This window comes from Mastigoproctus giganteus, chromosome 8, assembly GCF_048544385.1.
Source record: "Mastigoproctus giganteus isolate SK-2022 chromosome 8, ASM4854438v1, whole genome shotgun sequence".
NCBI classification, from domain to species: domain Eukaryota; kingdom Metazoa; phylum Arthropoda; class Arachnida; order Uropygi; family Thelyphonidae; genus Mastigoproctus; species Mastigoproctus giganteus.
The window spans coordinates 114,837,789-114,863,297 of NC_143582.1; the positions used below are offsets into that span (position 1 = coordinate 114,837,789).

A 25,509-nucleotide genomic window follows, 5' to 3' on the forward strand; every position below is an offset into this window, starting at 1 on the left:
CTTCTTGTAAGAATTGAGTGTGGTATGTGGAGTGACTTGAATTGAAATTCCACTCAACAATATGAGCCATAATAATAGTTCCAGTGTTGTGAATGAGCGGTCTCCATTAGTAAATCTCCTGATTGGAGACGTTTCACCATTTTCAGTGAATCTGCAGCATTTTCAAGACATGAAAGGGGAAAGCTTGCACACAGATTGTGTTGACAAAGAACATATTACAAGGCAAGCAGGAATAGTAATTCCTGCATGTAAGTGTCTTTTTCCATTATTTTCAAGAGATTGAGAGTCATAATTAGTTTCACGACTGTCACTTTGTTAAGTGCTCTTGGGCTCTAAATGTGGCAATTAATTGGTGTGCATTTCTGCTACTTTTAGCCCTGAGGGTTGATTTTCCAGCCAAGTTACTGGCCCCACCATGTGGAGGCAGTAGAAGCGCCACCAGTGACCAAGTGGTTATTGAAGTTAGTAATAAATACACAGACTAAGAAAAGAAAGGTGGGCATCCTTTCTCAGTTCTTGCTTTAAAGCTTGTAAGCACAGAACCACTTGACATAAAGAAAAAAGAAATTTGCACTAGAAAAGAAACAAAACTATATCACTTTTAAGAGCACTCTATATTCATAGAGAGAAAATAACTTGTCACTATTGCTTAGCACCCAGGGCCAAGTATGAAAGATTTCATGAAATAAAGAATGGAATAAGTAAGTGGAAAGCAAGTTAAACAAATAAGTTTAGAGCCAAACAGAAATTAACAAAATTAATTATATAAAACACAGTTTAAGACTGTTTTCACCTGTGAAGCTAAGCTAAAATTAAAAATGAAGGAATTTATAAAAGTGTAAAATATGAAATTAAAATTAAAAAATAAATAAATAAATGGAGCTATCAGATGGAAGTAATGGAATGATTACAAATGAGGAAATGAGGGAAATGAGAAAAAAAAATCTTGGGGTAACTAACATCCACTGAGAATTAAGTGACACAAACTTGAAATATTATGAGCATAGAAAGGAATGGAAGAGGGAGATTATCTAAATGATATACAAGAAAAAAATGAATTGTTACAGGCATAGAAACAAAGAACTGTACATTAATGGTGTCAAGCATAGATTACAGGAAAGAGGCTGCCTAAGCGAAATACTTAACAAGAACAAGGATAATATGGATGGGAAACAGTGAATGGCGAGTGAAAAGCTAACAGTCCAGAGAACTGATTTATACCAGGGGTGGTCAACGAGTCGATTGCGATGTACCAGTCGATCGCGGATTTAATTTCGGTCGATCCCGACGAATTTTAAATATACAGTCATCCCTCGATTTGTGCACCTTGTGCAATGAAATTTTTGAGATGATAGATCACAGCACATTTTGAAGGAAAAAAGTAGATTGCATCACAAATTAAGTTGGCCACTCCTTATTTATACTATCACAGTGATGATTTCTATCCATGTGAAGACATGGTGATAGTGTCTCACATAAGATATTGAAAATTTTATGCTTTCTTGTATTCCTATAGTTTATTTAAAAAATTGTTTTACATATAATCTTTTCAAATTCACTCATCTAAACAAAAATTAAATACATTACCAGCTTGTTAAGCCAATTTCTAATATCTTCAATAAACTTGTCTTCATTAATAGAATTTCTTTGAAATAGAAAAAGAATGCTAATGCAATTTTTGAGGATTCTGATATCATCGGGTACATCACACAAAACTCTAACATGATACCCTGAAGGAAAAAAAAAAAAAAACGTGTATTCAATTAAAAGAGTAACAATGGTACAAAAGGAAAAACATTTTAAAATTTTATATAACCTTACATGATAAATAGGGAAGGAAAACTGAACAGAATACTGTAACCTAACTTTATAATCATTCAATACTTTGTATTCGTTTTATTATCATCATTCCACAACCAGAGCAAGACGGTTTTAAACAGACAAATACATACCAAACTGGACTGGAGCTGGAACGGTTGTGTAATAAAAATGTTGTAATCTTTCTGTTCTAGTAATACTTCTGTAAAGTTTATAAATTTTATGCTGCAATTTTTGTTACATTTATTTAAACAAATATCTGAACTATAGAGCATTAGCAGTGGCAAATGATGCAAGGAAGCAAACTTATACATCAGCCAAGGGGAAAAAAAAAAAAAGACGCCTACCATTTCACCTATTCATTCACTCCATTAGTTTCTCTAGTTCTTCCCTGAATTTATTTAAACTATTAACTTCCACAACAATAGATGGAAGTTTGTTCTAGCAATCAACCACCCACTGGCTAAGACAAACTTCTGCACACCTTTTCTGCAACTATCCTTCCTCGATTTGAATTTGTGATCCCTCACGTTTTATTGTCTGAGCAAGAGGAAGAATCTCATCAGCACTGAGCTTGCTGATGAGAAAGTTTCAAAGTTTTAACCACCTCAATCAGATCACCTCACAAGTGCCTAATCTCCAGACACTGCAATTTGCAGAACTGAAGCCTTTCTTGGTAAAAGCACCCTGTTGTTCCGCTCAATCTCATTGTACTTCTCTGTACTCATTTCAGCAGCTCTACTTCTTTACTAAATGAGGCCTCCAGACCAGTAAGCAGGATTCAAGATGTGGCCTGACCATTACATTATAACAATGAGACAATCACCCCTTATTCCAGCTAGCAAAATTCCTGTATATCACTGAGAGAACCCCATGACCTATCCTGGCATCCTGTCTGCATGGTTCAGAGAACCTCATATCTGACTGCGCAATTATCCACAGGTCTTTTTCATTTTCCACTACCCTGAGTGTAGTACCACACAGTTGGTACATTACTCTGAAGTCATTACTACCCATTTGCAGTACTTTGCATTTATCAAGGTTAAACTACAATTGCCATTTCTCAGCCCATCTGCCAAACTTTTCTAGATCCTGTTGCAGTAACATACTGTCGCTACTGTCTTTAACCACCCTGCCAAACTTTGTATCATTAAGCTTGATATGCCTTCATAAACAACTGAAAACAACAATGGACCCAGCACTGAACCATGGGGAACCCAACCGATAACAGTGCACGAAGAGCAGTTCCCATTGATAACTACTCTCTGTTTTCTTCCAATTAACCATCCCTTCATTCATAGCAGCATTTCCCTTAATGCCACACTGCTACAATTTGTAAAGTAGTCTTTTAATTGCAAAAGTATCAAAAGCTTTCCTGAAATCTAAGGTTATGATATCAAAATTATTTTTTGCATCCAATTCTTTTGTAACAACATCATGGTAACCAATCAAATTGGTCAAACAAGATTTTCCTTTAACAAACCCATTATGCATTGAAGTATAATTGCAGCCTTGTCTAGATGATCCTACATTATTTCTTTTACCAGTGACTCCATTATATTCCCAGGAACAGACATTAAACTAACAGGTCTGTAATTACCGGTGTCACTCTTTGATACCATTTATGAATTAGGGATATATTTGCACATCTCCAGTCCATGGTGATCTCCCCTGAATCCAATGATGCTCTCATAATCAGGGCTAAGGGGTTGCTTATTTCCTTGGCTGCCTCCCTTAATATATCTGGATAGATCCCATCATTCCCAGGTTCCTTTCTTATGTTCAACTTCAACAATTTCTCTTCCACTTTCCTCAGTTATCAGAAAATCATTTAGCTTCAAGTTAGAACTTGATAAAATTCTAGCATCCCCTTTAAAAAAGAATTCCTCATATGTAAATGTAGATGCAAAATGCTCATTCAGTTTGTCAGCAACCTGAACAGTTTCATCATCAATTAAACAATTGATATCAACTGGTCCTATGTCATTTAACCCTTTCCTTCTAATGTTTCATAAGTAAAGAAGTCTTTGCTGCTTTTCTTTGCATCATTTGCAAAAGATTTCTCATAATTTGCCTTTGCTTGCCTTCTTTTGTGACTTGATTACAGACTAGTTTATATCTACCATAGGCTTCTGTGATGTCCAATAATTTATATACATCCCATGCACTTTTCTTCTCTACCCCAAGTTTTATCAGTTCATCTGACAACTATTTATGTCTATACCTTGAAGAGGTATAGGCATAAATGGTTGTCAGATGAACTGTATGGCTCTCGGCCTCCTCAGTTTAACTTTCCTAGCTTTATCATTTCAACTTTTAATTCATGACAAGGATGAAGACGTGCACTTCTATTTCCTTGAGCATATTTTTTAAACTCTGTTTCCAAAATTTAAACGTATCCATATTAATTCCAATTTTTAAACTCAACTACCATTTTATCCTATCTCAACACGTCAATTGCAGATTATATAAAAAGGTGAGTACCGCAAATTAAGCTATGCTATTAATTTGAGTCAATTTAAATCGGTACTTTAAGAATTCCACAATTTATCTAATTGTCAAAATACGAAAATCCTTAACGAACTAAACGCACCTTATCTGCACCACCTATCAACCCTTGATCCCTGATGCCTTTGAACTTGTCAAATAGAGAGACACAACTCTCAAAAATTCTCGTAAAATACTTTACCAATAAAGTCCGTATTTCCTTTCTACATAAATGCCTTACCTACAATATAATCCCAAAATTCGCCCGTATATTCCCCAAAAATACCTGTAAAAAATATCCATACATTATTCACCAAACCTGTATTAACATTGTAAGGAAAGAACTGCAAAAAAGATACAATAAAAAACATCAACTACTATCTCAAATACATCATGTAAGATTTAGTCTAAAAAGAAATATGACACCCAATCTGGACAGAATTCACTACATATAATGAAATAAGTATAAAAGCCGCTGTAAAAGATATCGAACAAAGACATCAAAAAATGGAACATTCTTACACATCAAAAAATGGAACATTCTTACACAAAAAACTCACACCCCTTCAAAAACTTCTACAGTAAACATTTCCTCACAACCCTTTACCACTACTGAACTCACTAGCCTTGAATACGGATTTAATTTTTCTATAAAAGATAACCAATACCCCTCCAAAGAATGCATCATAGAACTTCAGACCAAACTGGACAACCACCCAGACAAATGGCGTATAATACATCAGGCCAATTCCATCCTTAATTCAAAACTCCAATCCCAATCTAATATAAATAAACAACAGCTAAAAGACATACAGAAAATACGAAATAATCCGCATGTTATTACACAGAAAAAAGCCAATAAAGGTGATACCATAGTGATTCTTAATAAAAATATATATATATATCGACAAAATGAAACAAATCCTATCTGACCAGGATACATACAAACCCGATAATATGTACAACATATCCAAACACAAAAATAAACTCGACATTATCTTAGAAAATTAAGGACAAATAAAGAAATCGCCTTACACACTTTACAACAAATCGGAATACGAAATAATATCATACCCCACGTGTTTGGTATTACCAAACTACACAAACCCAACCACCCACTAAGACCAATAATCTCCTTCAATAAATCAGCTTCTGCCAATTTATCCTCCTTTTTTGTTAAGATCATTTCCTCCATTACAAGATTTTTGAAATATAAAATTAATAACACCACCCAAGCTTTTGAAAAAATAAGTCCTATTACAATCTCCAATAAAGACATTTTAGCACCTTTTGATGTAGTTTCTTTATACACTAATGTACACCTGCCATCTACACTACAAGCTTTACGTAATTTCCTAATGGATGATAGTACCTTAACCAACCACACCTCTCTCTCAATCAATAGTATATTAGAACTTACATCATTTTTATTAGATGCTAAATATTTCCAGTTCCACAATCAGATATACCAACAAATATATGGTTTACCTATGGGATTGGGAATCTCAGCCTGCCCCCATCCGAAATATACCTAGCCTCCATAGAAAATCAAGTTTTACAATCTCTCCCTCCAGAGGTTAAATTATATACCCGATACGCAGATGACATCCTTATCATAGGAGACAAAACCATAATTGATAATCTTTTTATTAAATTTAATTCAATGCACGACAGATTAAAATTTACCCTCAAAATAGAAGAAAACTGACAGATTAATTTTCTTAATATCACCATATATAAAACAGTTACTAAACTCGGAACTAGAATTTACAGAAAAAATACCCATACCGGAAAATATTTACATTTCGAGTTGCACCATCCACTTAGTACAAAAAAAGCTGTCCTCTATAATCAAATTTATAATGCCATCAAATATAGTTCTACACAAGAAGACCTATCCAAAGAACTCCAATACCTTACAAAAAAATTCATATCCAGAAAATATCCTCTTCAGTTAATCCAACAAATTATCATCACCGTCCAAAATAATATCAACAAACCATCCAAACACATTACACGCAATAACACACGTTGTTATTCCTTACCACAGTGATTTTGCTAGACAGTTCTGTCGATTATTTACCAGTACAGACATCACTCTCATATTTTCAACATATAATAAACAGGGATCAATGTTTAATTCATATAAAGACACACATAAATATCAAATCAGCGATATGAACAATATAGTTTATCTAATTAAATGTCAACAAAACTGTAATGCATGCTACATTGGTAGTACAACCTCTAAATTTGCAAAAACATCAAACACACGCGCATATTACCACTACAATAGCTTTAGAACAGAACAATCAAATACAGAACTCACATTACATATACAAGCCCACAACCACACCCCATTAGTTGATTGAGCCATCCCTATCATTAAATTAAAATCTAGTTTTAAAATTTTTCAGTACGAAGCCCTTATCATAGAGTGGTTTCGTCATCATTCTAAATTGAATGTATTAAATGCCAAACTACCCTATACCCTCTCACTGGCTTGGAATCTCATGCACCTGAGATTACCACATGTATCAAAGAGCATAACGGGAACATAGAGTCTTTTAAATACATGCATTCACTCCCTCCCACTATCGCCAACTGAACATGTTAACAACGAAAGCCAATTCGTTATGGCTCTTGGCCTCCTCAGTTTAACTTTCCTAGCTTTATCATTTCAACTTTTAATTCATGACAACCAAGGATGAAGACGTGCACTTTTATTTCCTTGGGAATATTTTAAACTCCGTTTCCAAAATTTAAACGTATCCATATTACAGTAAACCCCCGCTATTCGCGGTATCTGTATTCGCGGTTTCGCATATTCGCGATCGCCGATTTACTATAAAATGAAACCTAAAAAATGTGAATTTTAAAGCGCCGTGAATATTTTCCGCCATAAAAAAAACATGGGCGTGGCTAAAATTATCTTTCCCGGTCAAAACAGCGCTCAGTGGGTGAGGGGAGAGGGGCGACAAAATCGCGAGCGTGAATGTTTCTCGCTAATCCTTGTTCAATATGTGTTATGCGCTTGTTATGGAAGGTTTCGTCGTTTGCTTTTAATTTATATGCTTATAAATTGAATAAATTTATCAATTTATAAATTGATATGCTTACAAAAATGATAAATCTACCGTTTTGCAGTGTAAAACAGACTTTTTCGAGTGTGTTAACGGAAGAAAGTGACTTTATTGTGGACAAGTTCTTTCTAACCCGTACAAAAATATGGCTACGAATAACAAGAGAAATGTGAAAATATCAAATAAGGTGATGACATTAGCGAATAAAATTGAGTTATTAGATAAAATTTCTAATGGTGAAAGTGTCTCCTCAGTGGCAAAACATTATAAAATCAATGAGTCAACGGTACGATCAATCAAGAAATCGGAAGAAAAAATCCGCCGTAGTGTCCGTGAAAACGCGCTAATTGCTTCAAAAATTTGCTCTGTAACTTGTGATGTTAAATTAGAAAAAATGGAAAAGGCTTTAAATCTGTGGATAGAAGACCGAACTCAAAATAAAATTCCGTTAAATTCGCTCATCATTCGTGAAAACGGAAAACTCCTTATCAACGCTTTAGCGAAACTGGTTATAGCACTGGCGGGATAGGTTTTTTAGCTAGCAAAGACGCTGGTTTGAAAGATTTGTTTGAAATTTCTAATAAATATTACATTTAATATTAAATTGTTTCTTATTTTCATTTCGATGCCATATGCTTGCATTTCACTATGTACTGTCTATGTATATAGTCATATTATGAAGGTACATATAATACATAGACAAAATTTTAGACTAGTTTTTCTTATATATTTCATACTTTGGAACGGAACCCCTTTATTACTATGGGAGCCATAACTCAGTATTCGCGTTTTCGGTATTCGCGGCATTTCTCAGGAACGTAACCCCCGCGAATAGCGGGGGTTTACTGTAATTCCAATTTTTAAACTCAACTACCATTTTATCCTATCTCAACACGTCAATTGCAGATTATATAAAAAGGTGAGTACCGCAAATTAAGCTATGCTATTAATTTGATTGTGTTTAATAAGTGTATTGTACAAGCAAATTAATACAAATAATATGTAAATATATACTTATATCCTTACAGAGGGCGCTCTGGTCGCAGAAGAGAACAGTCGGTGGATTTTTGGCTGCTGTAAAGGGTAAATATTTTTAATTTTTACTGTATTCTTCATTAATTAGCATACTACATTGTTTTACACAGATATTAAATAGGTTTAGTAGCCTTCACTAGCTTCTTATTTTGAATTTAACTAGAGATTTTTGGAAGTTACGACTCCTACTGTTGGAGCCAATATTGTTGAATTAGCCGCCACATTGTAGTCGATAAGAAATAGCGTAACGTATATAAATCCCGAACAGATAGTGTAATATGAAACATTGTATTAGGAATCTGTTAGCTTATTATAGTACAGTGGATTCCGGTTAATCCGGCCACAGGTTAATCGGGGCAGCCATTTATTTGGGGCAAATCTTAAAAAAACAAACCAATCAAGAAAATAGACAGGGTTTACTTCGCTTAATTTGGACAGCATGCCGTTTAATCGGGGCAGGAGAGCGCAGCACTGGAGTTTACCCTACGATTGTCTTCGACGGTATCACGTGGTTAGGTCGAAATTCTGGAGGTCACAACCATAAAACAATGAAAACAATTAGCAGTCACCTGTTTATTGGGCTTTTCTGCTTTTCTGTGAAATCTATCATAAATGGACAGTAAACTCGATCTTACTGAATTTGCGATAATACCGACAGCTGGAATTCTGTGGGTTATTATGGTGAAATGTGTTTACACTTCCATTAAATCTTCAATCATATAAAAAAATTAATTTTCAGATCTTCTCTTCATTCCTATTTTTAAAGCTTTGTAACTCGTTACTCCGTTCTCACTTGCGCGTATTGTGTTACTTGCAATTTGTGTGTGTCGTGTTCTGTTATTGATTGCTTATCTTTTCACTGTTTTAAATTTTAACCCCCCACCCACAAATGTCAGTGAACAGAAATGTCAACTAGTTCGTATGTACATATTAATTATTCTGATTATCACGTATATTCTTCCGATTTTCACGTATCATTTAATTTTTTAATTGGTGAGGTAATAAAGGGTAAATTTGTGCTTAATATATCTTTGCTTTTATAGCCTGTGGATAATATTCCTCCTATTATTGCTGTTTAATAGAATTAAAATTCAATTCACAAATGTAATCACAATGATGGGCACTCACTGCACATCGTATAGTGAATGGTACTTTACTATGTTGAGTTTGTCGTAACGTGATTTGATTGTACAGTGAACCAATTGTAAAGGGCGGGGTATATTATATTTTTAACTATTTACGTGAAAATTCGGATAACTGGGGCAGCCGCTTAATCAGGCCAAAATGCACTAGTCCGACGTGTCCCAAATAAATGTATTATAATAAGCTAACTTCTTATTATCTGCTATTAAATTTAATGGAATGGACTGTATTATAAGCTAACTTCTTATTATCTGATATTAAATTTAATTGTTAATTAAATTGTATTTAGACAGAAATCACAACCGAGACTACAGCTGCAAAGCAAAGATCACAGACTAGTGAGGGGAGAAACGAAGGGTTCGATTCTCCAATGCATCAGTCTCAAAAAAATGTGCAAAATATGAAATGTTTGCCGACCTTTCTAAAACAGGACATGATCTAGCCAAGGAGGATGCCTCTGTGTGTGTGTGTGTGTGTGTGTGTGTGTGTGTGTGTGTGTGTACGCACGCGCTAGATGTCTAGAATGTCAAGAAATTAGGCACCAACTCAGCATTCTGATGTGCATCTATGAGGGCTTGAGATGTAGGGTAAATGCCGTCAAAGAAATTAATGAGGGAGCCCATCAAGCTCTCAATGGCAGAACTCATTCCTGTGCATCAGGCAACACAGAAACAATCTCCAAGACAGAATGCACTGGTCCCAACAACTAGTTATTGTTGTTGACTATTGTCAAGGTGATGGGGAATATACTATAAAAGAAGAATAGGTGGAACACACCAGGGTATGTCTGCCAGGGTGGAACAAAACCAGTGTATGTTTGCCAGGGGCAAAAGTTGATGATGTTGTAGAGTAGATACCTTTTAAGGGCACAAAAGGTAATATCGTTGTACACATTGGAACTAATGACATTAAGAGTAAAAGATCTGCAGATTTACCCAAGTAGTACAGGTCAATGTTCAAAAAAAGTTGGGAGTTAGGGTTGAATGTGAAAGTGTCTGCAATTCTGCCCAGACACGACAGGAGGGAGTATCAGAGCTTTGTCGATCAATTCGCTCTGGAGAGATTGTGCAAGGCTCAAGGGGTAGAATTTTTTTCAGCCTGGTCTGTGCTTGTTGACAGAAAAGGCTGCTTCTACAGGGATGGGGGTACACTTAAATAAAAGGGTGCAAGAATATTTGCTGATGCTATTGAAGCAGTATTACGTGGGTTGGAAAATTTAAGCAAGGCAATGGAGATTTCCAGGACTACATGGGCTGTGTTGGGTGACTAAAAGCAGAAATAGGTGCATGTATACTTGCATGTACTCCAATCCTAGGAGTACAGTTAATAAATTTGATGAGCTTGAAGTGCTAGTCATCAAAGGCAGATACTGTTGGGATATCAGAGACATGGTGTCACACAGACAAGCAGTGCAGAATTGGAATTTGGGGAGTACAATGTGTACAGAAAGGATAGACAGGACAGGACAGGAAGAGGGGAGGGGTTATGCTGTTAGTTAAGAAACACACAAAATCTGAGGAAGAGCATCTAATTGATGTTGGTGGACAGGGCAACGTTGAGTCTGTTTGGTGTGACATAAGCTCTGGGAAAGGAAAAATGAGAGTAGGTATGTGTTATAGGCCTAATGAATCTGATGCATATAAGGAACAATTGTGCAGAGAATTGGAGTGGGCCAGTAAATCAGAATATCTTATAATGGTGGATTTTAACTTTCCAGATATTGACTGGAATTTGTGGGTTGGTCACTTGCACACTAGCAAGACTTTTTTGGATTTATTGGATGACTGTTTTCTACAGCAACATGTTCAAGAGGCAACCAGAGGGAGTATTACTCTTGATCTGATAATCAGCAGTGATTATTCATGCATTAAGAATTTGCAGAAAAAGGAACCACTGGGTGACAGTGATCACAATGTACTGATGTGGGAATTACTTAAAGATTTAAAAACCATCAAGGCTAAATGCAAGGGTTTTTGCTTTCGTAAAGGTGACTACAGGGGTCTCAGACAGTTTTTAAATTCTGCACAGTGGGATCAACTGATGATGTTACCAATGTTGAATTCTAAATGGGAAGCCTTCAGGGAATTAATTTTGGAGGCTACTAAGGTTTTCATTCCAATCTAAGAAATACTGTTCAAGATTTAGGCCTAAATGGAAGTCATATGAATTAATGAGGCTCATGGCAGAGAAGAAAAATGTATGGGATGCATGTAAAGTATCAGGTGACACAGAAGCCTAGGGCAGATATAAGCTAGTCTGTAATCAAGACACAAAGGAGGATAGGCAGGTGAAAGCAGATTACGAGAAATCTTTGGCAAAGAATGCAAAGAGAAACAGCAAAGAGTTCTTTACTTATGTAAACTCTAGAAGGAAAGGGATGAATCAGATTGGACCACTTAACACAGATCGGTTGACTACTGATGATCATGCTCAGGTAGCTGATAAACTGAATGAGTATTTTGCATCTACATTCACACGAGGAGTTATTCAATGACGGGAGTGCCAGAAGTTTATCAAACTTTAACAGGGAGCTAAGCAATTTTGCAATAACTGAGAGCAAAGTGGAGGAGAAATTGATGAAGTTAAAAATAAGGAAGGCACCTGGGGTGGATGGGATCTATCCAGTTATATTAAAGGAGGCAGCAAGAGAAGTAAGCAAACCCTTATCCATAATTATGAGAGCTTTCTTGGACACAGGGGAGGTCCACATGGACTGGAGGTATGCAAATGTATCACCAATTCACAAAGGGGGTTCAAAAGTTGACAAGTAACTAACTTTAGACCTATAAGTTTTCCTTGTGTTCCAGGGAAAATAATAGGATCACTGGTTAAAGAAGCATTGCAGGATCAATTAGACAAGACTGCAGTAACAGTTAAGCACAGGTTTGTTAAAGGAAGGTCTTGTCTGACCAATCTGATTGGATACTATGATGTAGTCACAAAGGAACTGAATGCCAAAAATAATTTTGATATCATATACTTGAATTTCAGGAAAGTTTTTGATACTGTTGCACAGGGAAGACTGCTGTATAAATTTGAGAAGAATGGTATTAAGGGTAAGTTGCTACAATGGATAAAGGGATGGTTGAGTGGGAGACGACAGAGAATGGTAATCAATGGACATGGCTCTTCGTAGTCAAATTCTATTAGTGGAGTTTCCCTGGGTTGGGCCCATTGTTGTTTTGTATATTTATCAATGATATTAATGAAGGTATATCGAGTTTAATGTCCAAGTTTGCAGAAGAATACATAGGTTGGCAGGGTTGTTAATGACAGTAAAGACAGAATGCTACTCCAACTGGATCTAAAGTTCGGCAAATAGGCTGAGAAGTGGCAACTAAAGTTTAACATTGACAAATGCAAAGTACTGCATATGGGTAGCAATAACCCAAAAGAAACATACCAACTGTGTAGTACTATACTCAGAGAAGTGGAAAGTGAAAAAGACCTGGGGTTAATTGTACAGTCAAATATGAAGTTCGCTGAGCAGTGCAGACAGACTGCCAGGGCAGGTCATGGAGTCTTGTCAATGATGTATAGGAATTTTTCTAGCAGGGACAGGGAGGTGATTATCCCGTTATAAAAGGCAATGGTCAGGCCACACCTAGAGTACTGTGTACAGGTCTGGAGGCCTCATTTTAGGAAGCATGTAGCGTTGCTAGAACGAGTACAAAGAAGGGCAACAAGACTGGTGAGGGAAACTAAGGGGTGCTCTTACAAGAAAGGCTTAAGTTCTGCAAACTGCAGAACCTGGAGAATAAATCTGATTGAAGTGATCTGATCTGATTGAGGTATATAAGGCCTTGAATGGGATGAGCAAGCTGAATGCTGATGGGATTCTTCCTCTTGCTCAGATTAAGAACTTGAGGGGGCACAGATTCAAATTGAGGAAAGACAGTTGTAGAATAGATGTTCATAAATTTTCCTTTAGCCAGTGGGTGGTTGATTGGTGGAACAGACTTCCATCTTTTGTTGTGGAAGTTGATAGCATAAATAAATTTAAGGCTGAGCAGGACAGGCATTTGGAACGAATGGAGGGGTGAAATGGGAGAGGTTTTTTTGGCTGATGCTGCATAAGTTTGCTTTCTTGCATCGTATGCCTCTACTAATGCTAATGCTATATTTTTTTTTTATCTCTAATATTTCTTTTGTATTTTGAATCTATCTTTTTATGGTTACTGAGAATTTTAAAAATAGGAGGTTGATTTAACTCACCACTGATATAAAGTGTTCATTGTTTAACGGCCCCAGAGGTTTCCCAATCTCCGCTATCACTGATATATTGAGTAACGATTATAACAAGGAAATTTTGTCTGTCCCTTAATGCTCATTATAATCAAGTTTGACCATATATGCTATGCCCCAATGCTCTTTACTGCAGTTATATCCTATATTTCATTCAATGTTAAGTGGTTGATTACAAGGGGGTACTTGAAAAGTTTGGCCTGAATATGAAAGGGCAGTAGTAATGTTAAAAATTTCTGCAATTAATGAATAACACTTTCAAAGTAATACACCAAGTTTCATGCAGTTTCCGTCCTTTTTTCTTAATTTCTGATCCTTAGTTCAACAAATTCGTGTGAATGAGGAAAGATGAGCAAAATAAGTCACCACTCAGTTATCTAATATTTGGTAAAAAAGCGACTAATGGCAAAGGCATAATCTCTTTTTTCATGAGGATATGGTTATAACATTGGAGGATACCCCTTCCTGTACCATGGTTAAGAAGTGGGCAGCAGAATTTAAATGAGGGTGGAAGAGCCTGGATGATGACCCACACTATAGAAGAACTGCAACATCCATCATTCCAGAAGTTGTTGACTGCATGCAGTCACTCATTGATCACTGATCTGGTAATAAGTGATCAAAAAGTGACAGACTAATAAATTGCCAGGATCCTGGGTATCTTATCTGAACGTGTGTACTACATAATGACTGCTGAATATGGTGCTGTTTCTTTTATTCTGTCTATCTTGTGAACTCCTCTGACCATTTAGTCGTCCAGAGTATAAGCAGAAAATTTATTAATTTATTTATAACAACAGAGGGTCTTTCTATGAAAATGATGTTAGCACAATGGGTCCCAAAGTTTTTGACAGCAGATCAAAAATGCACAGGAGTTGTCAGATTGAGTGAACATTTGTATTGTTTTCAAGCAGGTCCAGCAAATTTCCTTGCAAGGTATGTGACCGTGGAGGAGAAATGGGTCCATTACTTTCAGCCAAGGACCAGTCCAAACAGTGGAAACAAACACACCTCTTCTTGCCTTCAAAAGAAAGCCAAGTTGAATCCTTCTGCTGGCAACATAATGGCATAAAATTTTCAATAAAGGGCAGATAGACATGGGGGGCATGTTACACAGACCTTGTGAGGCATTTATGTGGAACATGAAAGACAAATGCCAAGGAAAAATCAACAAAGAGTTTTGTTCCATCAAGACAAAGCTCCTCCTTACAGGCACTGCCTATCTTAGGCCTAGGCAAACTAGGCATGTGCCTAGGGCCCGTTACTTTGAGGGGGTCCATAAATGGCAATGGACATAGCCAAAATAGGCGATATCCAGTAATGTAACAATGAGCATGAGTGCCTATGTTCCTTACAAAATTTGCAAATGAAATATACTTTCAAATTGTAATGTAGCTACTAGCCAAAGTGCACATGACGCCAATTTGTTCAGATTTGTATATATTTCCTTAGAAATATACAAATTTATTTGCTTTGCATTTTTATATTGATTGTGTAATCCTAATTCTCCAAGGGAAATTATACCCTATTTTTTCACTATTAAAGTAGGGCATAGGGTCCCTGGAAAATATTTTGCCTAGGGACCAAATACTCCAAAAGACAGGCCCTGTTCATAACAAACATTCTTACAGGGTCCCAAAAAAAACTTTTACCTAGGGCCAGCATTCACCATATCCAGCACCATAGAATTTCATCTATTTCCTAATTTGAAAAAAGTACCTGGCTGGCATCCATTTTCCCAACCATCAGCTGCAAAGCAAAAATGTCCTTTACAGCTGGAATCAACACACTGCAGAATTAGTGGCAAACATGTACTGACTCCAAAGGGAACATGTTACCAGGCTCCTCAAATATAACCTTCACACTCAGGCCACAAACTTTTCAAATGCCCTTGTACTATATTCTGATTATTATATTCATAGTTGTAAAATAATCCTGTGGTTTAAATGTTCCTTTGACAGTGAATTATATATTTATGATATAATGTTTTGGCCCTAAGCTGTGTGTACTAAGGCAGTGACACAAAACCGTGCGCTAAAATGACAGAGAAACGATTTGAATAAAATTTCTGGTTTATTATATCACTTATGGCAATGGAATGAAAACTCACAGAAAAATAACTTTTCCTAATTTGGTGCACCTTAGGAACTTAACTGCTATTGTAACAACCTGCTAAGGTATAATGCAATAATTACCTCTTAATTCATCTCAGTACAAAGGAGAAAAAGAATTAAAAACATATCACACACAAGTAATAGAGATGTAGAGAAGGTGAAAGCTTAATTACCTACAATTCTAAATATATTTTGGAAATTATTCGACATCGTGAACATACAGAATGAAAATGAAAGCAACAAAGGTTAGATAAACTGACACTTACTACGATAAGCAGCAAAAGAACTTTTCACTATTTGTTCCTGCAGTTGTAGAGACTTTTTATTATACAATTATAATAAAGATCACAACTTACCAGAGAGAGAGAAAGAGAACATGATTTCCTCTTAGAGCAAATAAACAGAGCTGCAAATTTTTAACTTTCAAACAGATGGAGATCAATAATTATAAGCAAAAGGAAACAAATTTTTTAGCCAAAATAGGCACAAATTAAGAGGAAAACAGATTTTTCAGAAAAGCAGGAGATTTTTACAGTCCGCACAGCCCTCTAAATTAAATGTCATTGAAAACATACACATTTTATATTAACCTTTTTTTTTTTTTTTATGAAAACCACAAACACGAGAGGTATTAGAACCTATAGTACTTAGTACCGTGCTTCGATTGGAGGTTGAGAAGACGAAAGAAGATATTTGTTGACATTAGACTTGAACTTCTGTAGACTGTAATTTTCAGGAAATACATATGAAGGAAGGTTGCTCCAGAAAACAGCAGTTGAATGATAAACGAGGAAGATGAAAAGTTGGTTCTGTGAGTTTCAAGTTGGACAGTAAGTGGATGTTGACTTGTAGCGGCACGTGTCCGGACTGTTTTGAAAGAGAGAGGGGGAATTATAGAAGCCAATTCAGAACAGTGCCCATGGAAGTATCTGTAGAATGTTTTGTTTGTTTGGTAGTTGTTGGCACATCGGCTTCTGTGGCCATAATGCACCTCCCAAAGTTTTTGCAGTACTTTGATCCAAGCATGAGGTGGGATTCGAACCCGCGACCTTTGGGTTGCTAGGTAGGCACTTTACCCACCCGGCTAGCCCGGTCGGCGTATCTGTAGAAAAGGCATGCAGCAGAAACAGTACGTCTATGAGACAGAGAGTGCAGACACTCTGTTAGGGGGGAGTCATTAATTAACCTAACTGCCCTCTTCTGAATGGAATCAAGAAGCCGGAGAGACGTTTTGGAGGCACTGCCCCAGATGTGAGAATAATATTCCACGGTAGGGCAGATTTGCGATTTGTGCAAAGTGAACAGCTGTTTGGAAGAAAAGTAATGCCGAGAGCGAAAGAGAAAACCAAGTTTTTTTGATGCAGAGGAAGCAATATTTGTAATGTGCTTGTGCCAAGAGAGATTAGAAGTCAGGGTAATCCCCAAAAGAAATATATCATTTGGCCTAGAAATCGGAGTGTCACCAAAGATAAGCATAGGAGCAGAAGAATCCTTTTTGCGAGATATAACACAAGACTGAGTTTTAGAAGGATTGAAATCAACTAAGTTGTCTTTGCCCCAACTAGGCAAAGATTGAAATCAACTACTTTGTCTTTGCCCCACTAGAGAATTACCTGGAGCTCGGCTTTTAAGGAATTGGTAGCAGATAAGAAGTTGAAGTTGATTGAGCAGGGCAGCGTTTTTCAAAATGGAAAGTGGAATGCAATGTGCTATCATCAGCAAAACTATGGACAGGATTTCCAGTCAATGGAAGAAGGTCATTAATATACAAAAGGAAAAGAGTGGGGAAAAGAACTGAACCTTGGGGGGGACACAAGCATTAGTGGAGAAGTTAGGAGACAAAGAGCTATCTACCATCACCCTCAGTGAGCAAACAGAGAGAAAACTGGATAACCAATTACAATAACAATTACAATGAACAGTTGGCAAACCATAACATGGATGCTTGTTTAGAAGACCTTTAAGCCAAACATGATCGAAAGCCTTTGAGATGTCAAGAGTAACTGCACATGTTTCACCAAACTTTTCCTTTGAATTTGTCCATATATGGGTAACATAAGCCAAAATATCACAAGTGGATGACAGAATCCATACTGGCGATCGTTGATCAGATGGAAGGTTTCTAGGTAGTTTAAGAGTTGGCAGTTAATTCATTTCTCCATTACTTTAGTAAGAGTAGAAGTAACTGAAATAGAACGATAATTGGATGGAAGGGACTTGTCCCCCTTTTTAGGAACTGCTTGGATATGAGCAAATTTCCAAGCAGAAGAAAAAACACTTTCGGAATAAGAAAGTGAAAAAATGCGGAAAAGAACAGGACTAACTTCAGGAGTACAGCTTTTGAGAACAAGTGGAGAAATACCATCAGGTATTTCTCCACTTGTTTACCACCTGGAAATTTCTTCCAATCGAGATTCGTCAAAATCCTTGAACATTCTGACTTCCGTCAAAATTCGTCAACATCCTTTTGACGGAAGATCACAGGAGGCAATGAATGGAGCATGTTGGGATTGGTGGGAGGTGTTTTACCAAGATCATTAATGCATGAGTTGGAAGTAAAATGCGATGCTAGCAGGTCCACTTTATCCTTTTGGATGAAGTGACAACAGAAACATCTGGTTTTGACAGAGATGGGTAAGTTGTTGAGGCCAATAGCTTCGGCAAGAGGTCAGAATGCTCGGCTACCATTAGGGCAAGAAGCAAGTTTTCTACTCTTAGCCTATTCAAAATCTAGTTTGGACTGATTAATGACCGCTTTACAATTGTTGCGAGCTTTGGTGTAGGCAGAAAATGAAACTGAAGAATTGGAAACAAGCCAATTACGATATGCAACATTCTTCTCTTGAACAGCCTTAGCACAATTATTGGAAAACCAAGGTTTAGATAAAGTACGAGATTTTAAAGTTGAGTGTGAAATAAAGGATTCCATTCCTACAAGAATAATTTCACTGACATGTAGTAGTAGTAGTGGCATGTGATGCAAGAAAGCATGTGTATGAGCTTATGCAGCATCAGCCAAAAAAAAAAAAAAACACACCATTCCCTCCAAATGCCTGTCCAGTTCCTCCTTAAATTTATTCAACCTATCAACTTCCACGACAGATGGAAGCTTGTTCCAGCAATTAATCACCCGCTGGCTAAAGGCAAATTTCCGCACATCTATTCTACATCTGTCTTTTCTTAATTTGAATTTATGCCCACTTAGGGTCGTAATCTGAACAAGTGGAAGGATCCCATCAGAATACAGCGTGCTCAACCCATTCAAGGTCTTATATACCTTAATCAGATCACCAGCCACTGCAATTTGCAGAATTTAAGCCTCTCTTGGTAAGAGCATCCCTTCATTTCCCTCACCAATCTTGTTGACCTTCTCTGTACATGCTCAAGTAAATCTACATCCTTACTAAAATGAGGCCTCCAGACCTGTACGCAGTACTCAAGGCGTGGCCTCACCATTGCCTTATACAGAGGGATAATCGCCTCCTTTTCCCTGCTAGCAAAATTCCTATATATCATTGACAAAACCCCATGACCTGCCCTGGCAGGCTGTCTGCATTACTCAGAAAACTTCATATCTGCCTGCACAATTACTCCCAGGTCTTTTTCATTTTCTAACACCTTACGTGTAGTACCACACAGTTGGTATGTTTCTCTGCGGTTACTTCTACCCCTATGCAGTACTTTGCATTCGTCAAGGTTAAACTTCAGTTGCCACTTCTTAGCCCATCTCCCAAATTATCTAGATCCTGCTGCAGTAGCACACTGCCATTACTGTCATTAACAACCCTGCCAACCTTTGTATCATCTGCAAACTTCGACATTAAGCCTGATATACCTTCATCAATATCATTGATAAATATAAAACAACAGTGGACCCAACACCGAACCCTGTGGGACTCCACTAATAACATTAGTCCACGAAGAGCAGCACCCATTGATTACCACCCTCTGTCTTCTCCCACTTAACCATCCTTTTATCCATTGTAGCAACTTACCCTTAATACCACTCTGCTCCAATTTGTACAATAGTCTTCCATGCGCAACAGGGTCAAAAGCTTTCCTGAAATCCAAATAGATGATATCAAAATTATTTTTTTCATCCAGTTCCTTTGTAACCACATCATAATATCCTAACAAACCCATGCTGTGTCTGAATTATTGCTGCAGTCTTGTCTAGATGATCCTGCAATGCATCTTAAACCAGTAACTCCATTATTTTACCCGGAACAGAAGTTAAACTAACTGGTCTGTAATTACTCGTGTCACCCTTCGATCCCCCTTTGTGAATTGGGGATACATTTGCACATCTCCAGTCCGTGGGAACCTCCCCTGAGTCCAAGGATGCTCTCATAATTATGGCCAAGGGCTTGCTTAGTTGCTTTGCCGCCGCCTTTAATATAACTGCATAGATCCCATCCACTCCAGCTGCTTTTCTTATGTTTAAATTCAACAATTTCTTTTCCACTTTGCTCTCAGTTATTACAAAATCATTAAGTATCCTGCTACAATTTGATAACCTTCTGCCATTTCCAAACCTTAATAACTCCTCGTGTGTGAATGTAGATGCAAAATACTCATTCAGTTTGTTTGCCAACTGGGCAGGATCATCAACAGTCGATCCATCGATATCAAGTGGACCAATCAGCTTCATCCCCTTCCTTTTAGAGTTTATATAAGTAAAGAAATCCTTGCTGTTTTTCTTAGCATCTTTTGCCAAGGATTTCTCATAATCTGCCTTCGCCTGCCTAACCTCCTTTGTGACCTGATTACAGACTAGCTTATATCTGCCATAGGCTTCTGAGTCGCTTGATAATTCATATGCATCCCATGCATTTTTCTTCTCAGTTACGAGTCTCATTAGTTCATTTAATAACCATTTAGGCCTAAACCTTGAACAATATTTCTTAATAGGTATGAAACTTTTAGTAGCTTCCACGATTAATTCCTTGAATGCTTCCCACTTAGAATTTACTGTTAGTAACATCGTCAGTTTATCCCACTGTACAGAATTTAAAAACTTTCTGAGACCACTATACTCACCTTTACGGAAGCAAAAATCCTTTCCTTTACCCCTGATGGTAATTATATCTTTAAGTAAATCCCACATCAGTACACTGTGATCACTGTCACCTAGTGGTTGCTTTATCTGCAAATTGTTATACACGAGTGATCACTGCTGAATACCACATCAAGAGTATTACTCTCTCTGGTTGCCTCTCGAACATGCTGCTGCAGAAAACAATCATCCAATAAATCCGCAAAAGTCTGACTAGTGTGTGAGTGACCAACCCACAAGTTCCAGTCAATATCTGGGAAGTTAAAATCCCCCATTATAAGACATTCTGATTTACTGGCCCACTCTATTTCTCTGTATAATTGTTCATTGTACTCATTCAAGTCATTAGGCCAATAACACTCCTACTCTTATTTTTGCTTTCGTAGTGCTTATGTCACACCAAACTGACTCAACAGTGCACTGTTCATCTATATCAACTGGGTGCACTTCTTTTGATTTTATGTTTTTCTTAATTAACAGCATAACACCTCCTCCCTTTCTATCCTTTCTGTACACATTGTACTCCCCAAATCCCAGTTCTGCATTCCTTATATCTGTGTGACACCACGTCTCTGCTATCCCAACAATATCCACCTTTGATGTCTTGACCAACACTTCAAATTTATCAAATTTATTTACTATACTTCTAGAATTGGTATACACTATACATTGCTATACATTTTAGTATCATTAAGGGTATCAAATCCACATGTTTACCGTTCGTAATTAGCCGCCATTGTTACGCGATACATAATATCTCGAAATAGATAGCATAAGCTTAATATAGTATAGAATAGGGCATAATATTGTCAATTAATCAGATAATTAATCTTGTTGAACTTCATTGTCAATTAAATTGTACTTTTAACTATACATATAACGATTTAGATTACGTATAAATAATTAGTAAATTATTTATACGTAATCTAAATGGGCATAAATAATTAGTAAAAATAAATAATTAATACTTAACTTGATACGGAAGTTATATAAAGGGATTTCGTAGATAACACTCGATACTGAAACATAAATATAGCGTTATAACTGTGTTGGGATACAAGTTTAGGATTTTAATTTTGTACTGAAATCGAAATTTTATTGAAATTAAATGGAAATCATGACTCAGACCACAGCAGCAAAGCAAAAGGCTCAAGCTAATGGGAGTGCTGTGGCTCAGGCGAGAACTGAGGGGGGCAGTTGCCCTCTGAATCACAGCCTTTTAAAATGCACTACTTGCTTGATGTTGGTGGAGCAGTTGGGTACGGGACATGATACTGCCATGGGGGATGTCTTTGTGTGTGCATGATGTAAGGAGTGTAAGGAAATCAGGCGACAACTCAGCGTTGTTATGGGCCTATGTGAGAGCTTGAAGGACAGAGTAGATGCCCTCAAAGGATTAAGAGTGACGGGCCCATCAAGCTCTCAGCTGCCCACACCAATGCCAGAGCTTGCACTTGATCATCACACAACACAGCGGCAGGCCCCAAGACAGAATGCGCTGGTCCCAAAGGAACTAGTAGTTGTTAGTGACTCTATTGTCAGGGAAACGGGAAACATGCTTTGTAAAAAGGATAGGTGGAACAGGACCAGGGTATGTCTGCCAGGGACAAAGGTTGATGACGTTGCAGAGCGGATATCATCTTTTAAGGGCACAAAAGGTGATATAGTTGTAAACGTTGGCACTAATGATATTAAGAGCAGGAGACTGGCGGAATTACTTAACAAGTACATGTCACTGTTGAAAAAAAGCCGTGAATTCGGGTTGAATTTGAAAGTGTCTGCAATTCTGCCCAGACACGATAGGAGGGAGTATATGATGAGAGCCCTATCGATCAATTCAGCCCTGGAAAGACTGTGCAAGGCTCAAGGGGTAGAATTTTTTTCAGCCTGGTCTGTACTTGTTAACAGGAGAGACTGCTTCTACAGGGATGGGATACACTTAAATAGAAAGGGTGCAAGAATGTTTGCTGATGCTATCGAGGCAGTGTTAGGTGGGTCGGAAAACTGCTAGATTGGGGGGATACAAGGACTAATAGATTAACAGTAGCCACTGGCAGAGGTGAAAGTGATTCTTGCACGGCTTCTACTGGAATGAGCAGCAGCCTGGAAAATAAGATGCAGGATATTTCAGAGACTGCTGGGAATCATTGGGGTACAAGTAAACACATGGGTTGCATTAGGGTAGCTAAGAAAAAGAACAGGTGCATGTATACTTGGGTGTACACCAATGCTAGGAGTTTAGTAAATAAATTTGATGAATTTGAGGTATTGCTCAAAACATCAAAGGCAGACATTGTTGGGATTTCAGAGACGTAGTGTCACACAGATATAAGGAATGCAGAACTGGAATTTGGGGAATACAATGTCTACAGAAAGGATAGACAGGATAGGAAGGGAGGAGGGGTTATGCTATTAGTTAAGAAATACATAAAATCCAAGGAAGTGAAGCCAGTCGACATCGCTGGACAGTGCAGTGTCGAAACAGTTTGGTGTGACATAAGCATTGGGAGATCAAAATTGAGAGTAGGAGTGTGCTAGAGGCCTAATGACTCTGATGAGTATAATAAGAAACTGTACAGGGAAATAGAGTAGGCCGGTAAATCAGAGAGTCTGATAATGGGGGATTTTAATTTCCCAGATATTGACTTGAATTTGGGGGCTGGTCACTCACCACTAGAAAAACATTTGTGGATTTATTGGATGATTGTTTTCTACATCAGCATGTTCGGGAGACAACTAGAGGGAGTAATACTCTTGATTTGATTATCAGTAGTGATTCTTCATATATTAGGAATCTGCTGATAAAGGAACCACTAGGTGGCAGTGATCACAGTGTGCTGAAGTAGGATTTACTCAAAGAGGTAACTACCATTAGGGGTAAAGGGAAGGGTCACTGCTTTCGTAAAGGTGACTACGATGGACTGAGACAATATTTAAATTCTATACAGTGGGACCAACTGATGATTTTTACCAACAGAAAATTCAAAATGGGAAGCATACAAAGAACTTATCTGCTGACGGAGTCTGCTGACGAGGCTACTAGTGACGGTCGTGTTCCAAGCCGCTAAGTGGATTTTTCTTATTTATTGATTTGAAATTATTGTTTTTCTAAAACTTTTGATTTAAATTTAGTAGTATAACATTATTTTGTGATTTTTTGATTAATTTGGTGTATTCATTCTTTACTCGGCCTTGTAAAAGTATCGGTAAGGGTTTCCACGTGTTCGTAACTACCGCTAACGTTATTAACTTTCCCGCCATTGTGATACCGTACTAGATATACCGTAGGTTATATACCGTACTAGATAGCGTTAGTTGAACTTCGTTAGCAGTTAAATTGTACGTTTAAATAAATACATATAACGACTTAGATTACAAACGTAATATAATTAATAACATAACATAATTAATTAATAAATTAATAGAATCATGACTCAGACCAGAGCAGCAAAGCAAAAGGCTCAAGCTAATGGAAGTACTGTGGCTCAGAGCAGAACTGAGGGGGGCAGTTGTCCTCTGACTCACAGCCTTATAAAATGCACTGTTTGCTTGATGTTTGCAGAGCAATCGGGTACGGGACATGATACTGCCAAGGGGGATGTCTTTGTGTGTGCGCGATGCAAGGAGTGTATCGATATCAGGCAACAACTCGGCGTTCTTATGGGCCTATATGAGAGCTTGAAGGACAGGGTGGATGCCCTCGAAGAAACTAAATTGAAGGGCCCATCAAGCTCTCAGCTGCCCACATCAACGCCAGAGCTTGCACTTGGGCATCGCGTGACACAGAGACAACCCCCAAGGCAGAATGCGCTGGTCCCGAAGGAACTAGTAGTTGTTGGTGACTCTATTGTCAGGGAAACGGGAAACATGCTTTGTAAAAAGGATAGGTGGAACAGGACCAGGGTATGTCTGCCAGGGACAAAGGTTGATGACGTTGCAGAGCGGATATCATCTTTTAAGGGCACAAAAGGTGATATAGTTGTACACGTTGGCACTAATAATATTAAGAGTAGGAGACCGGCAGAATTACTTAACAAGTACAGGTCACTGTTGAACAAAAGCCGAGAATTAGGGTTGAATTTTAAAGTGTCTGCAATTCTGCCCAGACACGATATGAGGGAGTATATGATGAGAGCTTTGTTGATCAATTCGGCCCTGGAAAGATTGTGCAAGGCTCAAGGGGTAGAATTTTTTTCAGCCTGGACTGTACTTGTTAACAGGAGAGATTGCTTCTACAGGGATGGGATACACTTAAATAGAAAGGGTGCAAGAATATTTGCTGATGCTATCGAGGCAGTGTTAGGTGGGTCGGAAAACTGCTAGCTTGGGGGGAGACAAAGACCAATAGATTGACAGTAGCCACTGGCAGAGGTGAAAGAGATTCTTGCACTGCTTCTATTAGAATGAGCAGAAGCCTGAAAAACAAGATGCATGGTATTTCAGAGACTGCTGGGAGCCATTGCGGTACAAGTAAACACATGGGTTGTGTTAGGGTAGCTAAGAATAGAAACAGGTGCAGGTATACTTG

General features: G+C 37.6%; 1 protein-coding gene across 1 annotated transcript in view; it reads right to left on the minus strand.

The window, feature by feature from the left end:
• The window catches only part of Epg5 (ectopic P-granules autophagy protein 5), a 1,526,775-nt gene that overhangs the window by 1,383,826 nt on the left and 117,440 nt on the right, over positions 1-25,509 (minus strand). Inside the window, exon 6 of the mRNA XM_090380318.1 lies at positions 1,588-1,730. Coding sequence (XP_090236444.1) covers positions 1,588-1,730 — 143 coding nt within the window. The remainder of the gene's footprint in view (positions 1-1,587; positions 1,731-25,509) is intronic.